This window comes from Haliaeetus leucocephalus, unplaced genomic scaffold (genome assembly GCF_000737465.1).
Source record: "Haliaeetus leucocephalus isolate CR32 unplaced genomic scaffold, Haliaeetus_leucocephalus-4.0 Scaffold284, whole genome shotgun sequence".
NCBI lineage: Eukaryota > Metazoa > Chordata > Aves > Accipitriformes > Accipitridae > Haliaeetus > Haliaeetus leucocephalus.
Genome location: NW_010972720.1, coordinates 2,609,925 through 2,629,397, shown reverse-complemented (window position 1 = coordinate 2,629,397; position 19,473 = coordinate 2,609,925). Strand labels below are relative to the sequence as shown.

General features: G+C 38.8%; 1 protein-coding gene across 2 annotated transcripts in view; it reads left to right on the top strand.

Moving 5' to 3' along the window:
• Window positions 1–19,473, top strand: part of GLRA3 (glycine receptor, alpha 3) — a 70,980-nt gene that overhangs the window by 23,544 nt on the left and 27,963 nt on the right. For both annotated transcript variants that reach the window (XM_010569968.1, XM_010569969.1), the window contains exons 3-4: window positions 4,208–4,431; window positions 7,380–7,462. In XM_010569968.1, the coding sequence (XP_010568270.1) occupies window positions 4,208–4,431; window positions 7,380–7,462 (307 nt within the window). The remainder of the gene's footprint in view (window positions 1–4,207; window positions 4,432–7,379; window positions 7,463–19,473) is intronic.

Below are 19,473 nucleotides of genomic sequence, written 5' to 3'. Positions count from 1 at the left end.
ATAAAATATGGGGGGGGGGGGGGGGCATAGATAGAGGGAGAAGGCTGATTACACACACACAACTGTGTGACCAAATAGTCTCATTCTTTATGGGGCGATAAATTCAATAAAACAAATAGCCCACTGTAGTTACAAAATTATACTTACTTTGAAGTATCTCTTCAAGACACTGGCTACCTTTTTAGGACAGGACTCCCTTGGGTCTTATTCTTCTTGATACATATTCCTCTCCTTTGTAACACCTACTTAAACCATTTGAATTATTCCCTGTTCCCCCAATGTCTCTAGTAGCTCTCTCTCATTCTGCCTGACTTTTACTCCAGGTCACCCTGCTAGTTTTCATTCCTCTCTTTAGCCTTCATGTGAGCAGCTCTTTCCAGTATGTCTGTGATATCTTCTTAGGAACAGAGGACCATATCCAGTTTTCATTACAACAAAATGCCATAGTTACCAGATTAAAAAAAAATTCTTCACAAGAACAATATTTCTCATAGTGCCTTTAAATTTACTCTTAGCAGTGTTCTTGGAAAGTTCATAGGATTTCCATGTTAAAATTTTACAGTGAGTTAAAACAAATAAAGCAAAAATAAGACAAGTCTAGATTTCACTTAGATGGATATATTAGTCAAAATTATAATAATATTTGGAAGTGCAACAGGTAGAGTTCTGGAAGATTATTCATTTATGCATGAAAATTTGATTAACTGTTCAAATGACAGCATTCAAAAATTGTGAGAGCAGGTGATATGCTATGTTCAAATGAAGGGCATATTTTGGAAATTTGCTTTTATATCTCTTTCTCTCAGATCTAGAAGGATTCCACATACAGTGCATATTAAAAATGCATTAAAGAAACCAGTGAGAGTTAGGCAATTAATACCTTGAGGATTTGTACAAAAGTTTTCATAAAGCAGTCTAGCTATATTCTGTATGCTATGGGAATATAGCTCTATCTGTATCGTATAATGAAGAATAAATCAACATATTCTGTAAGTATTTTAGATTTTACTGTGTGCTGGAAATTGCTAATCAAAATGTTAGTATTGGAGTCCATAATGGCCTCCGCCTCAGCATGGACAGCAAAGAGCAATTACCTGATCTCCCAATTTTTATTTTATTGAGCCCTATGAAGCAGATGAACAGTATCCTGACCCTCTAAGAAAGTTCACCCTGTGGCTAAGGGTTTCGAAGGACAATGGAGCAAGTGCAGACCCATAAAGCAATCTCATTCTGTAGAACCAGGGTATGGCAGCTGTTCAGACGATGGCAGCCTTGAGGTTATAGAAGTGGCTGTGGAAGACACCACATGCTTAAATGATGATTTCTCTCTCCCCTCAAGGGACCTCCCCAGCACAGAGTTATTTGAATTAGGAGTCACCCCTCTGGGCAAGTAGCATGTGAGAATAGTAATCCTCTTGTAGGAGTACAAATCAATTCTGGCAGTTTAATTCTGGTCTCTGTGTTTGCATCAAACAACCCTACTTGTTTAAAGCAGTTAAGCCTTATGCTTACAATGTGTAATTATAAACTGAGGCAATGAATACTTGTCCTTCATACAATAGCAATCAAATGTATCTCTTTCCTTTTTATAGATTAGGAATTTTTTTAGTGAATAATGAGAGCCAATTTGAGTCAGACCTTTCAGGGGAGAGAACAATGAAAAATAGCTTCAATTGCTTCAGAGAAAAATTTAACTAGGATGTTTTTCATCTTAAAAGCTGGAAACAATTTAAACCCATAAAATTTAGGCAAACTGACATACAGAATAGCTTAATATAACCTCAAACAGACTCCTCCATTTTTCTTCCTCCATTTTCTGTTTACATTTCAACTTTCTGCTATGCATTTTTCACCTGTTCTGTTTTATACATATGAGAAATACCTTACTCTATAAGTAAGCCCACTCTTAAACTCATCATATTCTACAGAGAAAAGTGAAATAAATAAGCATACTTCAGGTTATACAAATTAAAAGGTAAAGCTTGGGTTTGGCTGAAGTGCAGGTGAAGTCCTGAGAGCTGCAGTGCTCACACCCAGTGCCCCAGGTTTTGAGATAATATTTTCTTCAGTGCAAGGATTCCACATGTTGGGACAGGCAGTAGAGTCGTCACTGCTCCCACATCCTACTTCTTCCTGGTCTTTTGTTTGTATACAGGAATTTGGAAGGGGAACTGGTACTACATGGTATTTGGGATATCATGCAAAGAAATAAGGGTATTTCAGGGAGTAATATGTCCTCTTGCTGCATGGAAGACACCAAAAGCTCAGTTCTATGAACACTGAGGCACAAGTCTGTCTAAGGGTTTTGGCTTACTTTAGGGGAAAAAAAAAAAAAGTTTGTTTCTACATCTGTAAAATACAAATCCCTGGCTCTGGTTTCATCATGCCATGGTGCTAATTGTGAAAAATACCAACAGCTTCACTTATGAACATTTTATGGCTCTTGAGGCTGTCACTAGCCATGATGAAAAGAGAAGGAAAATTTCCTTCATTCCTTTTCTGAAAGGGGGTTTAACAAATTAACTATTTATTTTTAAAGAGCAATTGATTAACAAAACCTGGCATCTAATGTTATACACTTCAGTTTGGCCAGAGAGCCTTTTTCATGTCTGCTGAAAACAATAATCTGAATTCTTTTCATTCTCCAGGTGTAGTTTTCCACTTACTGGCTTTGTCTTGAAAATTTAAAAAGTTATACAAACATAGAATCATCTACTGGGACTTTCTTTATATGCTATGCAGTGTTTTCTGATTATCAAGCAGAAAATGCTTGGTAAACATGTTTTTAGCATATTTGGCTACCCTTATTCAAGCCGAGTAATTAAATTGACCAAAACAAGAAGATATAAAAAACTATTTCTTATGAGTAAATGTTGCATATTGAGGTTCCTGTTGTCCTTTATTATGTCAGTTGGCATGATTCTCACAACTGTATGGCTGCATGTTCCAAATTTCATAAGACCAAATATTGATACGACACTGGAATTTTAACAGTACCCACAACTTCTACACCAGTGGGGTTTTAACTAGTTATTCTAACCACTAATCGATACTACCCATAGTTATTGGCCAAATTGTATTGCTCAGCCTTGAACACTTCATTTCCTATTTTGAATCAAAAAGATTTCATTTTAAAATTAAGTTTTGTTGTCTTTTTTAACAATAAACAAGTGATGTTATTTAATTCTATTACATTCAGAAGTGTCACGTAAGCTCTGACAACCAGCTCCCATTTCACCTCTGCTCCTAACATCTTTTTTCTATTTTATTTTTAATCTTCTTTCATTAATGCAGTAGTGCAAATAATGAGGAAAATCATATTAGGACCAATAAAAGTATAGTCCTTATGCTCAGTGTCTCAATTCTCTCAGTTCTTGATATAATGTAATGAGATGCTAATACTTGCTTTTATTTAAAACCAAGTATTTTCATCTTTCTAAATAGTAAAGTTTTAAGAAAGTGTCCAGCCATAAATACAACATTCTCTCTGACAGAGAGTAGATATGACTCCAAAATGGCTTCCAGAAGTTCAAAGCACTCTACTCGTCTTTTCTATAAAAGCATCCTTGACTAAGACAGGACTGTCTGTAGGAATTAAGGTGACTCCACTTGTACCTAAGCTAATTTATCATAAGGACTTATATGATCTCCACTCTATTTGAACAGAGGAAGAACATGTGTCCTCCTCAGACAGCTGTATAGTAAACTACTGCTCACACAATTTTCAATAGGGAACTGAGGCACAGAAAATCTAAGTGGTGGATCTAAAATATGTAAGGATTAGAGAGAGAAAAAAGAAATTAATTTAACTTCCCTTACAGCGGGAGAGATTCTCACTGCCTAAGAGAGGGAAGTAAGAATGCCCCCGCCAGGACTTGGGCAGAAAAAGGTAACTCCATAAAACTGTTTATGCTTCTCTCATTTTGATTTCAAGACAAAGCTGCTGTAGGGGTAGAGTTACATGGAGTTATATGAACTATACATGGAGGTTGGATTTCCTTAGCTTGGGATGTTTTCAATTGCCCTGAAATGCATCTTTATTCTTATCCATTGTGCCCCCACTAATACAAATAGGTATCACACTGGCATTCAGCTAAGTAATTCTTTTGTCATCCACAGATGGACAGGGGATTACATGGCTAAGAAATGAAATAAAAGCTAAATCCCCATGCTTGATAAAGCTTTGCTTGTCTTCTCTTTCATTCAGGATTACCGAGTGAACATCTTTCTCCGTCAGAATTGGAATGATCCACGCCTCGCATACAGCGAATATCCAGATGACTCTTTAGACTTAGATCCATCCATGCTGGATTCAATTTGGAAACCTGATTTGTTCTTTGCAAATGAAAAAGGTGCCAACTTTCATGAAGTTACAACAGATAATAAGTTGTTGCGAATTTTCAAAAATGGAAATGTACTTTATTCCATCAGGTGAGTCTCTAATCAAATGATTTTTTTTCAGATAGAAGCTGAAAAGAGTACCCAAGAATTGTTAACAGATTTCTTCAGTTGCTTCAGTTTCTTCATGCAGAACTATTACTAAAATAGTTGTGAGTTTTGAATACAGAACTTCATCATCGTTACTGTTCATTCTTAATACTAAAATAGAAAATGATCCTTCATTAGGCATGCACATAGTAAAAATAATAAGAAAAGTATCTTTGCCATTTTAAAGTACAGATACTGAGTGTAGAGTTGCTAGGACAGTTGCACAGAGCAAATAATCCTGGAGTATTATAATCTGAGCTGGCCTATGTATGAGTTTCACGTGCTGTAGCCTCCAATGTAATGACAATCCAATGTTATTTCTTTTTCACCTTTTTGGATATTGCAGCTGCACTTCAACATGGAAACATGACCTGTTTGGGAAGCATGACATTTAAAGAATAGTTCACTTACTGCTGGAGATGGAGGGAAAAGTGGAAAGTAAACTTTTGAAAAGGTTTAAGAAGCTATAAGCAGCAATCATAAGTATTGACAAAATCAAGTTATCCTACTTCTTTTCTCTTCTTTTCTCCCCACTTTTGTTTTATTAATACAGACATTAGTAGGCATTTTACCACTACCTTGAAAAACCTGATTTGATGAGAAACACATTGGATATAAATATACTAATGACCCATTAGACATGATACAGATTTGGTATTAATACAGTGACCTACTTGTACAAAATGTTACACTTTTCAAAATAAATATACCTCTCATCCACTTAGTGTTTTGCTTTGCATGCTTTTGTGACACTGTATTAGTGGGTAATTGGACTTTTTGAAGAGACATCAGGAATCTGTAGAACAATTTGTATACTAAGAGAAAAAGAAAATGTTTGTGACTTGCGTGGAAAGTCTCAGTGGCAAGGGAGTCTCCTTCCTCCCTCCTTCCAGTGCAAGTGGGCAGCATCTTGTCAAGCTTACACAGGGAGAAAGGGTTGGGTTAAAATTCCTACAAGCATTTCATATCCAAAAGGAGGTTAGCCTGCCAGTCTGGGAACATAATCATTCTTCAGTGTCACAACATGTATTCTGTCACTAGAAACAGATGGAAAGCAAGTATAAAGGATTCCTTCTCCAGACCCAAGTAGAAAGTAGAACTAAATCAATTCTCTCCAGACTGTCTGAGTCACCCTGAGAGGCACTGGCAGTTGTTTCACTCTAATCAGACAACTCCTCCTCCTTGCCCTACTTCCTCCAGCTATGTACAACACAAAGTATAGACACCGCCACTCAACTGAAACAAGTTTGCATTGCAACTTCAATAGAATTCAGACCTAGTTCATGGTCACATGAAATGGGGGAAAAAAACAAAACATGAGAAATATTATAATATTAAATTATAAAAGCAAACATTGACTGTGATGAAACAGATGCCAGATAGCTCCTGTGTTTCTTATGGAGCCAGAAAGTTTATGTTGCCATGATTTAATTAAGAACTATTACAATTTCTGAAACAGATTTAAAATCATATAATTGGCATCTAGTTGAGTTGTTATGTGAATTTGAGTCAGTTAAGCTTTTGATGAGGGAAGACATGCTAATTGCTAACTTGCCGATATTAAAAGAAAAAAAAAAGTCTCGAAATTTGCTTTTCCTTTCATTCCCTAATGTCTCCCCCCCCAATTGCATTGGAATGATTCAGGCAAGAAAATAATGAGAAGGGTCCAGTTCCTGATTCAATGAATACTTAATATAAAATCCTAAAATATTTACCAAAGCACAAAGTAAAGTCCAGATGCCTCTTCTCTGAAATGACTTGCCTTGTTACTAGCCTACTAATCAGATTTTGCATTTGGAACCATTTTTAGCATGGGAATAGAGCCTGGGTCTGAGTTCCCTACTTGGACTCTCCCCCTGCAGCCCTGTCACTGACAGGCTAAACAGAAGGTGCAGCAACAAAGAATCAAGAAGCTTTGGAGAGGGGAAAAAGTAGGGTGAAAGAAATATACAGCTATAGTTGCCACCTACTGCCCACTTCCCTTTAGCCCCAATGCCAAAAACAGGGAAATGGGTTTGAGAGAGGGGGATTAGAGCACTGCCATTCTAGGAAAGCCTTACGTGTAAGGAATTGATCTCAAGGCCCTCCGATTTTCTATCAACTGAACTGATAAATGAATATGGGGCAAAATTTTCACACAAGATATTTTCTAGCAAGAAGAAAGGTGCAGTCATGTCCCTGAATTATGAATGGATACCTAAACATGGCCAGTGAGGGAAAACATGTGTTTTTACCTGTTACATTCTTCTTTCTCATTCCTCTGAGAAGTATCACTTTAAAGATAAGTTATTGTATTGATACAAAATGTAAAAATACCTCTTTTGCCTATAGACTGCAAAGTATTTCACAGGAAGTACCAGGACTAACGTGAAACACAGCTGCAGTTCAAAATTACAGGCATATTTCAGCCTGCCATCAATATCATTAAATGTTATCTTAAACCTTTGTGTTGACAATTTAAGCACCTTATTTTAGGACAATAACACATAAATTACTTTGCCACCATAATTTGCAGCTGACATCTGTTACGAAATTCTTGCAAGTCTGGGTAAATTTTATGTCAATGATTTGAAATACTGTAACAGTACAATAATTCTGCTGTAGCACAAAAAACATGCTGTTGCTGCATTCCTTTAGAGTTCTCATAAAGTTAGGTAACCCAACTGAAAAAATTTGTTTTTCTGAAAGTCTATGGTTTTTTTCCACATGGTCATAATAGGGTGAGCGAGTGAAATGTGTTCAGCTAATATACAGCCCTTTTGAGAGCTTCCTAATGAAAAAATGCAATTTCTTCTATTTCTAATGACTTCCAGGGTTTTCATGCATTTTTCCTGTGCAGTTCTATGGCATTTTTGTGGTATATTTTTAATATTTTTTTTGTGTTCTTTCAGATTGACTTTAATACTGTCCTGTCCGATGGATCTCAAAAATTTTCCAATGGATGTGCAAACATGTATAATGCAGCTGGAAAGCTGTAAGTTTGCTTAATGCATTATCCTATAAATACTTTTGTAGGGATTACAACAGCTATGCAGGATGTAGAAAGACCCCTTGTATTGGTACAAGAACAAATTTTCAAAAAAGAATCCTCTATTTTACCAAAAGATTCTGTGAAACATACATGATTTTCAAAGGAAGAGATTCTTTCATCCTTACTTCTACTGAAAATCAACTGTTTTGTGTAAATCTGCTGTTACTACTAAAGTACCTAATGCCAGTTTACCTTCATGGAAAATTTATGCATATGGAGATTCACCATTAAGTCTTCCCTGTGTTCACACATACAGGGGGACAGTAATATGGGAGAGCATAAAGGAAACATGAGAATAACTTGAGGAAGTGATTTATGTGATTTATGTGAATATCCTGAAATCGATAATACTGTGGTGTCCTTAAAAGCTGGAAACAAGACAATGTATACTGAGTCCCTGCTCTTCAGATTCCTGCCCTAGCTCTTCAGTATGCCAACAAGTTACAGCTACATAACTGTAGTTTTTACCTAATCATCCTAGAAGGGATTAGGGAAAGGGTTTACTACAAGGGAGAAATGTAGAAGATTGCAAAGCATATATATGTATATATGTATATGCCCATGTACCCACATAGGGTATGTCACTTACACAGCCCTCACCCCCTCAATTGGGGCAGCACCTTGGATCAGAGGAACACCTCCCAGAAAATCTTGTGAAGGGCTGTAAAGCCCTTGCATTAAGAGGAGGAAGATGTCCATAAAAGGTACCATCTAGCTAGGGATAAAATGTGAGTATGATCTGACCATCAGCCATAACACTGGAAAAATTTCTAGCATCTTCCAACGATTCCGGGCCTAAAGGAATGTGTATTAGCACAGATAGCTTGACATTGAAATCACGCAGCAAAACACAGAAAGAAAAAAGGACTTGATAGCTTTCTAACGCAAAGAAGGTCTGACAGTTTGACCAAACCTGGTGTTATACTAGAATTTCAATGGAAAAACCAAAATTACAACTCCGTGTGTTTTAAATAATCTCATCATAAAGCTCTATTTGCATTATACACAAATATCCTGAGAGCAGAAGAGAAGGTAAAACCAGCTTAGACAAGACAGGCTTTGCAGAATTATCTCTCAGTTAACATCAATACTTTTTATGTAAAATAAAATTAGCATTTGTTAACTCAAGCCATCATATATTGTACCTATCACCTCCCTTGATATCTCGCTTAGAACATAAAAGAGGATGGAAAGCATACAGCAGCTATGCCATTTCAAGGCGCACACACACACAGACAAAAAGACAAAACCAAAGGTACTGTCTGATGCTATGATCTGAGCTAACACAGGATGTGCGAGGAGGAAGGCACAGATATGCATTAAATACTCATTTTCCTTGTGACATGAAGTATTTGGGAATTGCCTTTTCCCCTTAAAATGAGAGGATTTTGGAAGAGATTCCTAGCAGAAAAATCCTCCTAATGATGTGAAGAACAAAAATAAAACAAAGTAAAGCATTCTTTGAAAGATTCCAGCAATCTGAAGTTTGTGAAAATCAATGACAGGAGAAAAACAGATAAATTATAAGTACCCATCTTAATGTCAGATCTAGATTTACAGTTTTAGGATCAATAAGTAAATATTCACTATATGCAATTATGCTTCAAACAGAAAGCATCACAGTGTTTGAACAATCAGAAGGTATAATTTTTAAAAGTTATGAAATTTTTACTTAAACAACTTCATAAAACTCAACTGTATTTTTCCTCTTTTTCAGCCCTTGTGAGGACAGGTCATACAACAACTGAGCATTCTTGAACAAACAGGCATCTGTTTTGCTTTATAGAAACCTTGCAGGAGCTCACAATTCCCACAAACTACACCACAGGGAACCAACACTTATTAGTTGAATAACACTGTAGAAGTTTTACTGTATTTTCCAGCAAAACATTCTTCACTGAAGTCTTGTTTTTAATCATTCAGTTCAGTGGGAGTAAATTCCCTGCTGCACATTCACATAGTAGAGAAAGGCAATGTTCACAAAAGAAGAGCTGAACAAAATACAAATGAGTGCTTCAAAATCTTCTAGTTACAGAGAAAGATCAAACTTGATTTCATAAGGAAGTTACAAGTAATAAAGTTTCCCCATATTGCCCTGTCTAATTCTATTTTACCTGTTACTCCAGACATTGAAAAATAGAGACTATGGGCAAAGTAGCTGGCCTGAGGCAGAAAATTTTGCAGCATGTGGGAGCTCTGGCTGTACCTACGTGTCTGATAGCAGAATAACCAGTTAGGTTTGCAAGAACAAGAAACCAGTTCCCTGAAATGACTTTGGGACAGACCCAAAGACGACAGGCACAGTGACATAACTTCCAAGATCCTAGACCTTCAAGAGCAGGAATTTACCTGCCCAAAACTGGTTTCTCTCTACAGGCAGTACAGGAAGGGAAATAGACACCTTGGAGGAGTTACAAATAATATCTACATGCTAGACAGAAGAGTAACTAGATAAAATAATTGTTTTATGTGAGTCTGAACTCTGACCAATTTCCAAAACTTAGAAAAAGGTGAGCAGAAACATTCAAATTTCAGTCTTTGGCTAAGAACGGGCACCCAGTTCCCTTTAAAATTATAGAAGAAAAAAGGAGAATGGGTGCTTTTAGCATTTTGCCAGGCTTCATATCAAATCTCCTGAGGCAAGAACTGACATAACCCCGAGAGTCTGAATCCATCCAAGCATCTCTAATCTCTAGGCCACAGTGTCATACTCTCCTGTGGCTGTCCAGCTTACATTTTTTGGTGCACCGTGGGACAACTTAAACCGGGGGATCAAAGCACTAACCCTGGTGGTTAATGCACTGTCTGGGGAAGTGGAAGACACGGGGTTTCAAAACTGAGAACACAGTCCTCTCGTGTCCTGAGTAAATGATCTGATCATCAGGCTGTGTTATAAAACTGAAGCGGTTGCAGGAGCAAAACAGCAGCCATGCTTCCAGATGTTTCTTTTTAAAGTGATGATCACTGCTGTATTTTCCACTGAGTGCCAGGTTGGGTAGGACATTGTACAATTATGAATTTACAAGGCACATTTATCTCACAGTTTCTTTAAATTGTACCTGATCTTTCAAGCCTTGCTCCTGCATGTGTCACTAAGCAAATTAGACTGTTTCTAACAAATCACTCATCTTTTTCTTACTTGTCTTACCACCAGGTTGCAAAGAAAGGCTGACAGTTACTTATAAAGGACAGATTGTAGGTTTTAGCTCTGCTAAAAAAAATAATGATTTTGATTAGTACTGCACACTTTCCTTCAATATCAATACTGTTGCTCCAGCATAGAAAGCTCTAAGAGGAAAATTCATGTATAGCATTCCTTCCAAATGATATTTTGGTTTTAGCCAGCTCATGTAATGTTTTTTCCAAGGTCAGTCTAAGCATCTGGATTTGCCCCTGGTCAAAATACTTCACTTTTATCATGAATTGTCTGAAAAAATATTTAAGTGGAAATGTCTTCTATTTTTAAGGATTTATTTTACCAAATGATTTCTCAGCAACTAGAATGAGCTGCTTTTGTATTTTAGAAAGGAAGCAAATGAAAATGCACATATGAAATAATCCCTTCTACATTTCTGTGCCTTACACCAGGGCAGCCTATAGGCATGTGAGATAATTTTAGTTTTATTCTGCTTGAATAAGATACAAAGAAATGTCAGCTAGATACATATTTATTTCTGTGGTCTGTCTCCCAGGAAAGAAAAGTTTTTCTTTCATGTGCTAGAGCTTGTTGTCTCTCTCTTTTTTAAGTTTCACTTCTATCTCACAGCATTCCTTTATTCTTATATTACAATTATAACTTTATGTGACATTCAATATTCCTGAATTTTCAAAGAATAGTGAAAAGACTATCTCAGTTACAAAAGAAGAAATATACTATGAAAAGCAACATATGTAAAGGAGAAAGCACCTGCTCACCTCGTAATTTCATTTTGATGCTTATTGTCTCTCTTAATAAATTAAATAATGGCCTTTTTTTTTTCCTTTTTTATTTATGGAGGCTTTTTAGTCTTTCTAAGCAATCATCCTCCTATCTTTTGGATTTTTAGAGAAAATTCACTCCGTACTACATGATGATGTTCCCTGAATAGTACAGTTTCTTTCCTCCCAGTCTCTAAATTGGAGATTGTGCAAATGGAAAGATCTGTAAGCAGGCTACAGCAATACAGGTTACTGCATTACAGAAAATGATGCGCACATTGTTGCTTTCCCACAACAGCACAAAGACACCATAAGAAAGATAACAGAACTGGAGTATATTTCTTATCTGCCAGGGAACCTGAGGTGTCCACCTGAGTGACAGTAATTATGGACACACTAGGTCAATGCGTGTGCCTGAATGTGTGGAAACCATACCTCTTCTCTCCTTTCCATTTCAGTAGCACAAAAGTTGTCCAACAACTCATCCGAGGGTTTCTGCTCTGCAGATGGGTGACTCAGCCCACTGCGCATATCTGAAGTGAGACCTGACACACAGCTACAGAGAGCTAGATATTTGTATTCTTCAGCTCCCAACTAATGCAGGGTGAAAGGGCAGTAGTAACTGTACAACTGCTGCTGAACCCACAGAAACTAATATAAAAGTGACAGCTGAAAATCTATAGGCTTCAGCAAGCAATATTAGGTTTGAGAGATGTAGTAAAGGGCTGGGCCCGAAATGTTATTCTTCTCTGAAATTCAGGCTGAGAAGGATAAACCTGTAACTCCCAAGGGAGAGATTCCATTAGAATGACTTAGAGGGCAGTGCAAGGGGCAGACCCTTTGCACAGTGGCTCAGAAGTACACAGAATAAAATCCTGCTTTCTTGGAGATCCGGCATAAATTTAGCCTTGAAATGCATCACAGCTGATTTCTGAAGCTAATATTTTTAGCACATAATGTATATTAGAATTCATTCTAACCTCAAGCCAAAACCAGATTCGCTAGCTCTGTCATATCTTCTCCCTGCTATGTGGCTTGGAATTTAGGGTACAACTCAAATCTCTGCCATGTTCTTAGGAACAGTGGTGTGCAGGCAGCCTATCCTGGAGGCACACTGTTGGGATGCCTAACAGAAGAGAGTAGTGAAATAACTCTAGTCAACACGACTGTAGTCTTTGCCTCAGCTGGATACCTAAAGAACTGCTTCATTTGCCGAATAAATCCAATGTTACTCTTGAACCTGTACCTTACTAAACATTAAAGAAATGAGAATGGAATGTAGATAAATGGAATGTAGATAAAAGAACTATAAAATAAATCCTGTAGTTGAACCAAATTCTCTTGTACAAAAATGCTAGCTATTCAGCTCAGTTGTTTCATGCCGTTCATGTGTTTGTTTATTGAACAAGAGGAAAAGAGTTAGGTTTTAATATGCCTGTAGGTATTGTAAAATGACACAAGGGAAGCATGGCCTTTCTGGTGTAAAACAGAATGAGTAGAAAATTTACAAGATATATTGGTATCAGGTGGATCACAAGTTTTCTCAAAAATTTTATTCTTCGTGGCTTGGAATGGTACTCTAAGGGTGGTGAAAAGGAAAGAACTTAGCAAATAAGACTGTGTCAGCAGAAGTAAAAAAGGGGGTATCTTGGAATTGCCAAGACAATTGTGGTTCAAAGGTGTGGAGTCTCTGAAGGTACAGGGGAATTGCTTGCCTTGAATAACAAACCTTGTTTTTCTGTAATGGTGTAGTCCTTGGACAGCCTGAAGAAGAGATGTTAATACTTTCAGGACACTTAAACAATTCTTCAAGACAAACTTGTTGGATGTCCACTGTCTTGCCTATGAGATTATGGGCTTTTAATGCCTACAGCTGATATTGAATTAGCTAAAATAAAATCTTCATACTCTTAGCATGCATGTATACAACCAATATAAATAGCTTGTTTCCAGTAAGTTCTATAGAGTCATGTGGACTGATGTGGGTTGAATGGAACCCTATTTGTTTAAGGCACGTTTCATTCCTATACTTTCAGAATTGGATGAATGAAGAGGTTATATTTAGTATTAAGATTAATAATAGTGTTAAAAAACCCTACAGATACAATCTACTTTTTTCTTTCAGGGACCTCATATGGGTGTTGGTAACAACTTGTCAACACCATTTTTGAAAAGATAAGATTTTCTGGGAAAGATGACTGAGACCAAGGGAAAAATTTGGTTTTCTTTTTTCCAGGCACTATAGTTGCCCTTGCTACTTAGAAATATTTCAGCAGGATCACATTCTTTTTCCCTGCGATTTTTCCTGAAACCTTTAATTGAACATGCTGAAAATTTTCACTCTAGCCAGACAATTTTCGCTGCTGTCTAAAGGCTAGAGTTAGTATGTCTGTCTTGTCCACATTCTGCCAAAGAGTTTTGTATAGATTAGATCAATTAAATAGACTATCACTACAGTTTCATTTTATTTGATGTCCAGATATGCAAAACCCTGCATCAACTATTCCAGGCACAAGTCCTGACAACCACTCCTCATTCAATGCCTTATCTTTTCCACCTCCTCCTTCCATAAGTGTGACCACACAGAGTTTTTACTTTCATTTTTTCATACTTATCACCAGCTCTGTGACAGACCATTTTCTAAATAAAAACTTCTGCAGGCCAAATCTAACTTTCCCAATATGTTTCAGGCCCTCTACACTGCCAGTCAATTCTAAATTCTACTTAGTTTGCCAGTTCTTCACATTCATCTCAGGCAGAGGTCTCAGTCTGCCAGTACATGCTTCACTAGCTAATTACCTGGAATGACTTCAGGCTCCTAAAAATGAGTTGTCTCTTTAAAGGAAGCTGTTTGCTGAGGGGCTACAGTGCCATGCATACACACAGTTCTTGATTTTTCCTGTGAAATACTGCCTCTGGTAACCTTCTCCTCCTGGGCTGATAGCCTTGCCATATAATTACCAACAATTTATCATCTACTTTTGCATTACAAATGTGCAAGACCTCAGATTTTGGGTTAGTAGAGACAGTATTAATGTAACCTAACCAGTCCTGTAACTTCTGAACACTGCTGTTCAACATAACAATGTGGTTTTTCTGTCCTTTCTTACCAGTTCTATCATGACACCACTTAGATTTTGTGTGATTAGTAATACCTTTATAGAATTCAGTAAGAGCAAACACCTGGACAGTAGCCAGACGATAACAAATACGTTGCAAACTGAACTCTATTTCAGCCACAGCAGCTGGTTTGTGTCCCATAACACACACAATTTGGCATCTCTACTTCCTTTCTTAACCTTCATGCATTTACACCCTGCAAACCCAAACCCTAGCACACTGCATTTCAGTGACAGACATCCTTACTGATCCACCTGATTTAGTTCAGGTTGGCCTCGTCCTGCAGACCACTGTACTAGATGATAGCCTCTATTGCTTTCAGCTATTCTGTAGTATAAAAGGGTCACTTTATCCACCAGAAATTAAAAAGTGAGCTGCGCCCTCATATACTAACTAGGCCAGTGACTGACTGTCCTTTTTTCAACACTAAAATGTAGCCATCAGGACTCCTCTGTAACACTGTATTTGTTAATCACCGGTAATAAAAATATCTGGTAGCAATTTATAATAGTCACCAAAACCACCCCATAGCCAAAAAGAAAAACTCCTTTTCTTGTGAGAGGCTGAATATCATGTTGGGCTGCCGCAAGTGCAAATAAGAGATATATATGTTCTGCTCACAAAGCAGCAGCAAGAGATAGAATATAGTAAGACTGAACAGCAAGGATTTACAAAGAATAGGAATAACCATTATGTAGCAAAAGTTTACCCTGAAAAATAGGTGTGCTCAGAAATAGATTCACATTTTTTTCTTCCAGACACATAGAGTGAGATTCCCTTCAGACATGCACACCATATTTCCTATGGAAAGCAGAATACAATGAAAGCAAGGCACAGAGAGAAAACATCTTACACTCAAGTCTTATCCCAAGAAGAAGTCAGGATTCAAGAGCTAAGCACTTATGTCTACTACAGAGTAAGCTCCATACATATAAAAGCAGAGTTAATAAACATTTAAAGTTAGGTGTAAGTGATAAAACCACTCTTCTGATATGGCTATGGGTCATCCCTTTCTATACTCAGAATTGAGTAGGCAGCCACTGAAATTATTGTCCTAGACAAAATACAGTGGCCTCCTGATAGAAATGTTAGAGGCATAGGAAATGTGATTAAGAAATAACATAGGAAATGCATCTGCTATTTTTGTAAATATAAAAAAATATAAATAAACTGCAAAACTCATCACCACATTAACATTTGTCATGGGCTTTTCTGACATAGCAAATGTAAGGAGGAGAATCTAGAAACAGGTATCGTCAGGGAGATAGGGCTTCTATAGGTGTGAATCTGAACTTGAAAAACTGCAAGGGACATGATTCCTCATTCTATGACATTGCTGTGAGTTGGTTCCTCTATTTCCTCAAATTCAGGGTCCTAGATTGTGCCAACTCTCCTGCCAGCTAGTTTCTGTGGAGTCAGTATTTATGGACCTAACAGTACAACAAAGACATTGTTATCTTCCTTATCCCTTAGAATCCCTAAAGAGAAATGTCTTGTTCTTTATGACTACTACGTAGTTCAGTGCAGTTCTTGTAAGACACAGAACATATTTAACAATATAACACATACAGTGCAAGTTTGTACTGGTAACCACACATCTGTTCAGAATAACAGACTTCAGGTTTAGTATTTCTAGAATTCACTTTAAGAGGTTTTGCCTTATTTTAATTATCATGCCTTTTGATTATTTAATGAAAAATTAATGCACTGGATTGAACTTGTAATATATTTATCACTGGCAGAATAATCCATTCCTAAGATAATCTGAACTGTTTCTGCATATATCTAGCCAACAAATTGGCCCTTTCTGCTAGTGGTGCCATTATTCAAGAATATCAAAGCAAAATTTGAGAGACCACAGAAAGATATCTCTCTTACTGAATTTTACTATTTGGATGCTACTGCATTCAGATCAATTATCAGCTTCATCAGGGGCTCAACTTAAATGCCTCTACCCAAACACACATGGCATGAAGAATAAACAAGAGTTGTTAAGAGATGTGTGCATACCTGCAGGGCTGTGATCTTATTGGCATCACGGAGACGTGGTGGGATGGCTCCTATGACTGGGGTGTTGGAATGGAGGGACACAGGCTCTTTAGGAAGGACAGTCAGGGGAGAGGAGGAGGGGGTATCACCCTCTATGTCAGTGACCAGCTGGAGTGCATGGAGCTCCACCTGGGGATGGATGAGGATCCCACCGAGAGCTTATTGGTCAGGATTAAAGGAAGAGCAGGGACAGGTGACATTATAGCGGGGGTATCCTACAGGCCACCGACCAGGAATACCAAGCTGATGAAGCCCTCAATAGGCAGATAGGAGCAGCCTCAAGTTCACAAGCCCTGGTCCTCATGGGGGACATCAGCCACCCCAATATCTGTTGGAAGGACAACACAGCAGGGCATAAGCAATCTAGGAGATTCCTGGAATGCGTTGATGATAACTTCCTTCTCCAAGTGACGGAGGAGCCAACGAGGAGAGGTGCTATGCTGGACCTTGGTCTCACCAACAAGGCGGGGCTGGTGGGGAATGTGAAGCTCAAGGGCAGCCTTGGCTTTAGTGACCATGAAACAGTGGAGTTCAAGATCCTTAGGGCAGCGAGGAGGGTGCACAGCATGCTCACTACCCTGGACTTCAGGAGAGCAGACTTTGGCCTCTTCAGGGATGTGCTTGGTAGAGTACCATGAGATAAAGCCCTGCAGGGAAGAGGGGCCCAAGAAAGCTGGTTCACCTCCTCCAAGCTCAGGAGTCATGCATCCCAACAAAGAGGAAATCAGGCAAAAATGCCAGGAGGCCTGCATGGATGAACAAGGAGCTCCTGGACAAACTCAAAAACAAAAAGGAAGCCTGCAGAGAGTGGAAGCAAGGACAGGTAGCCTAGGAGTAATACAGAGAAATTGTCCAAGCAACCAGGGATCAGGTTAGGAAAGCTAAAGCCCTGATAGAATAAAATCTGGCCAGGAGAGGTCAAGGGCAACAAGAAAAGCTTCTATAGGTATGTTGGTGATAAAGGGAAGACTAGAAAAAATGTGGGCCTTTTCCGGAAGGAAACAGGAGACGTGGTTACCTGGGATATGGAGAAGGCTGAGGTACTCAATGACTTTTTTTACCTCAGTCTTCACCAGCAAGTGCTTCAGCCACACCACTCAAGTCGCCGAAGGCAAAGACAGGGACTGGGAGAATGAAGAACCACCTACTGTAGGAGATCAGTTTGAGACCGTCTGAGGAACACGAAGGTGCACAATCCCATGAGACCTGATGAAATGCATTGGTGGGTCCGGAAGGAACTGATAGATGAAGTTGCTAAGCCACGATCGATCATATTTGAGAAGTCGTGGCAGTCCAGGGAAGTTCCCACTGACTGGAAAAAGGGAAGCATAACTGCCATTTTTTAAAAGGGGAAAAAAGGAAGACCTGGAGAACTATAGGCCAGTCAGTCTCACCTCTGTGCCTGGCAAGATCATGGAGTGGATCATCCTGGAAACTGTGCTAAGGCACATGGAACATAAGGAGGTAATAGGTGACAGCTAACATGGCTTCACTAAGGGCAAATCGTGCCTGACAAATTTGGTGGCCTTCTACAATGGGGTTACAGTATTGGTGGATAAGGGAAGAGCAACTGATGTCATCTACCTGGACTTGTGCAAAGCATTTGACAGAGTCCCACATGACATCCTTGTCTCTAAATTGGAGAGACATGGATTTGATGGATGGACCACTTGCTGGATAAGGAATTGGCTGGATGGTTGCACTCAAAGACTTGCGGTCAGTGGCTCGAAGTCCAAGTGGAGACCAGCAACTGAACGCCCTGAAGAGTGGCGTTCTTCAGGGGTTGGTACTGGGACCAGTGCTAACATCTTTGTCGATGATATGGAGAGTGGGATTGAATGCACCCTCAGCAAGTTTGCAGACGACACCAAATGAATGGTGCAGTTGACATGCCTGAGGGACAGGATGCCATCCAGAGGGACCTTGACAGGCTTGAGAGGTGGGCTTGTGCAAACCTCATGAAGTTCAACAAGGCCAAGTGCAAGGTTCTGCACATGAGTCAGGGCAATCCCAAGCACAGATACTGGCTGGGTGGAGAATGGATTGACAGCAGCCCTGCAGAGAAGGACTTGTGAGTGTTGGTTGATGAGAAGCTGAGTAAGACCCAGCAATGTGCGTTTGCAGCCTAACACTGGAACAGGTTGCCCAGAGAGACTGTGCCCCATCCCTGGAAGTGTTCAAGGCCAGGCTGGATGGGGCTTTGAGCAACCTGGTCTAGTGGAAGGGGTCCCTGCCTATGGCAATGGGGTTAGAACTAGATGATCTTTGAGGTCTCTTCCAACCCAAACCATTCTATGATACTATGATAAACTGCAATTGTGTCTCAGGAACACTCAGCTTTAATTATGAGCTTGATCAGTTAGATTGACTAGTGCTGCATAAACCTGGGACAAAGACAGCACCATTATTCACTTCTCTCATCTGCCTTTTCTCAGCTAATCAGTTGCTAATCTTGTACAGTCAATAAAATAGTTTACTTGTTTTCATTTTATTTCTGTAAAACTCATTTCAGCAGTGGATGGGCAAGTGTACTTTTTTCATCTAGATGAGTAAGGTAAATGCATTTTAGTAGAGACCTTTGTTGCAGCATCTAATCATTTCCTTTTTGCCAACGTAGGCCTCAGTACTGCAAATACTATGCATGAAAGATCTGTATAGTCCCATTGAACTCAGGCACTGGCATCAGACATTTAAAGTTACCCACATAATTCTAATACTGTAAACTTTTATGATTGGCAATTCTAGGATCCTAAATCTAAAAAATAACACGCTGCTCTTGGGGCTTCAAAGTTTTCATTACCAAAGCTCCCTACACTTCTGTTAGTTCCTGTGTGCTTAGCCCCCCCCCCCCCCCCCTTTTTCTGACC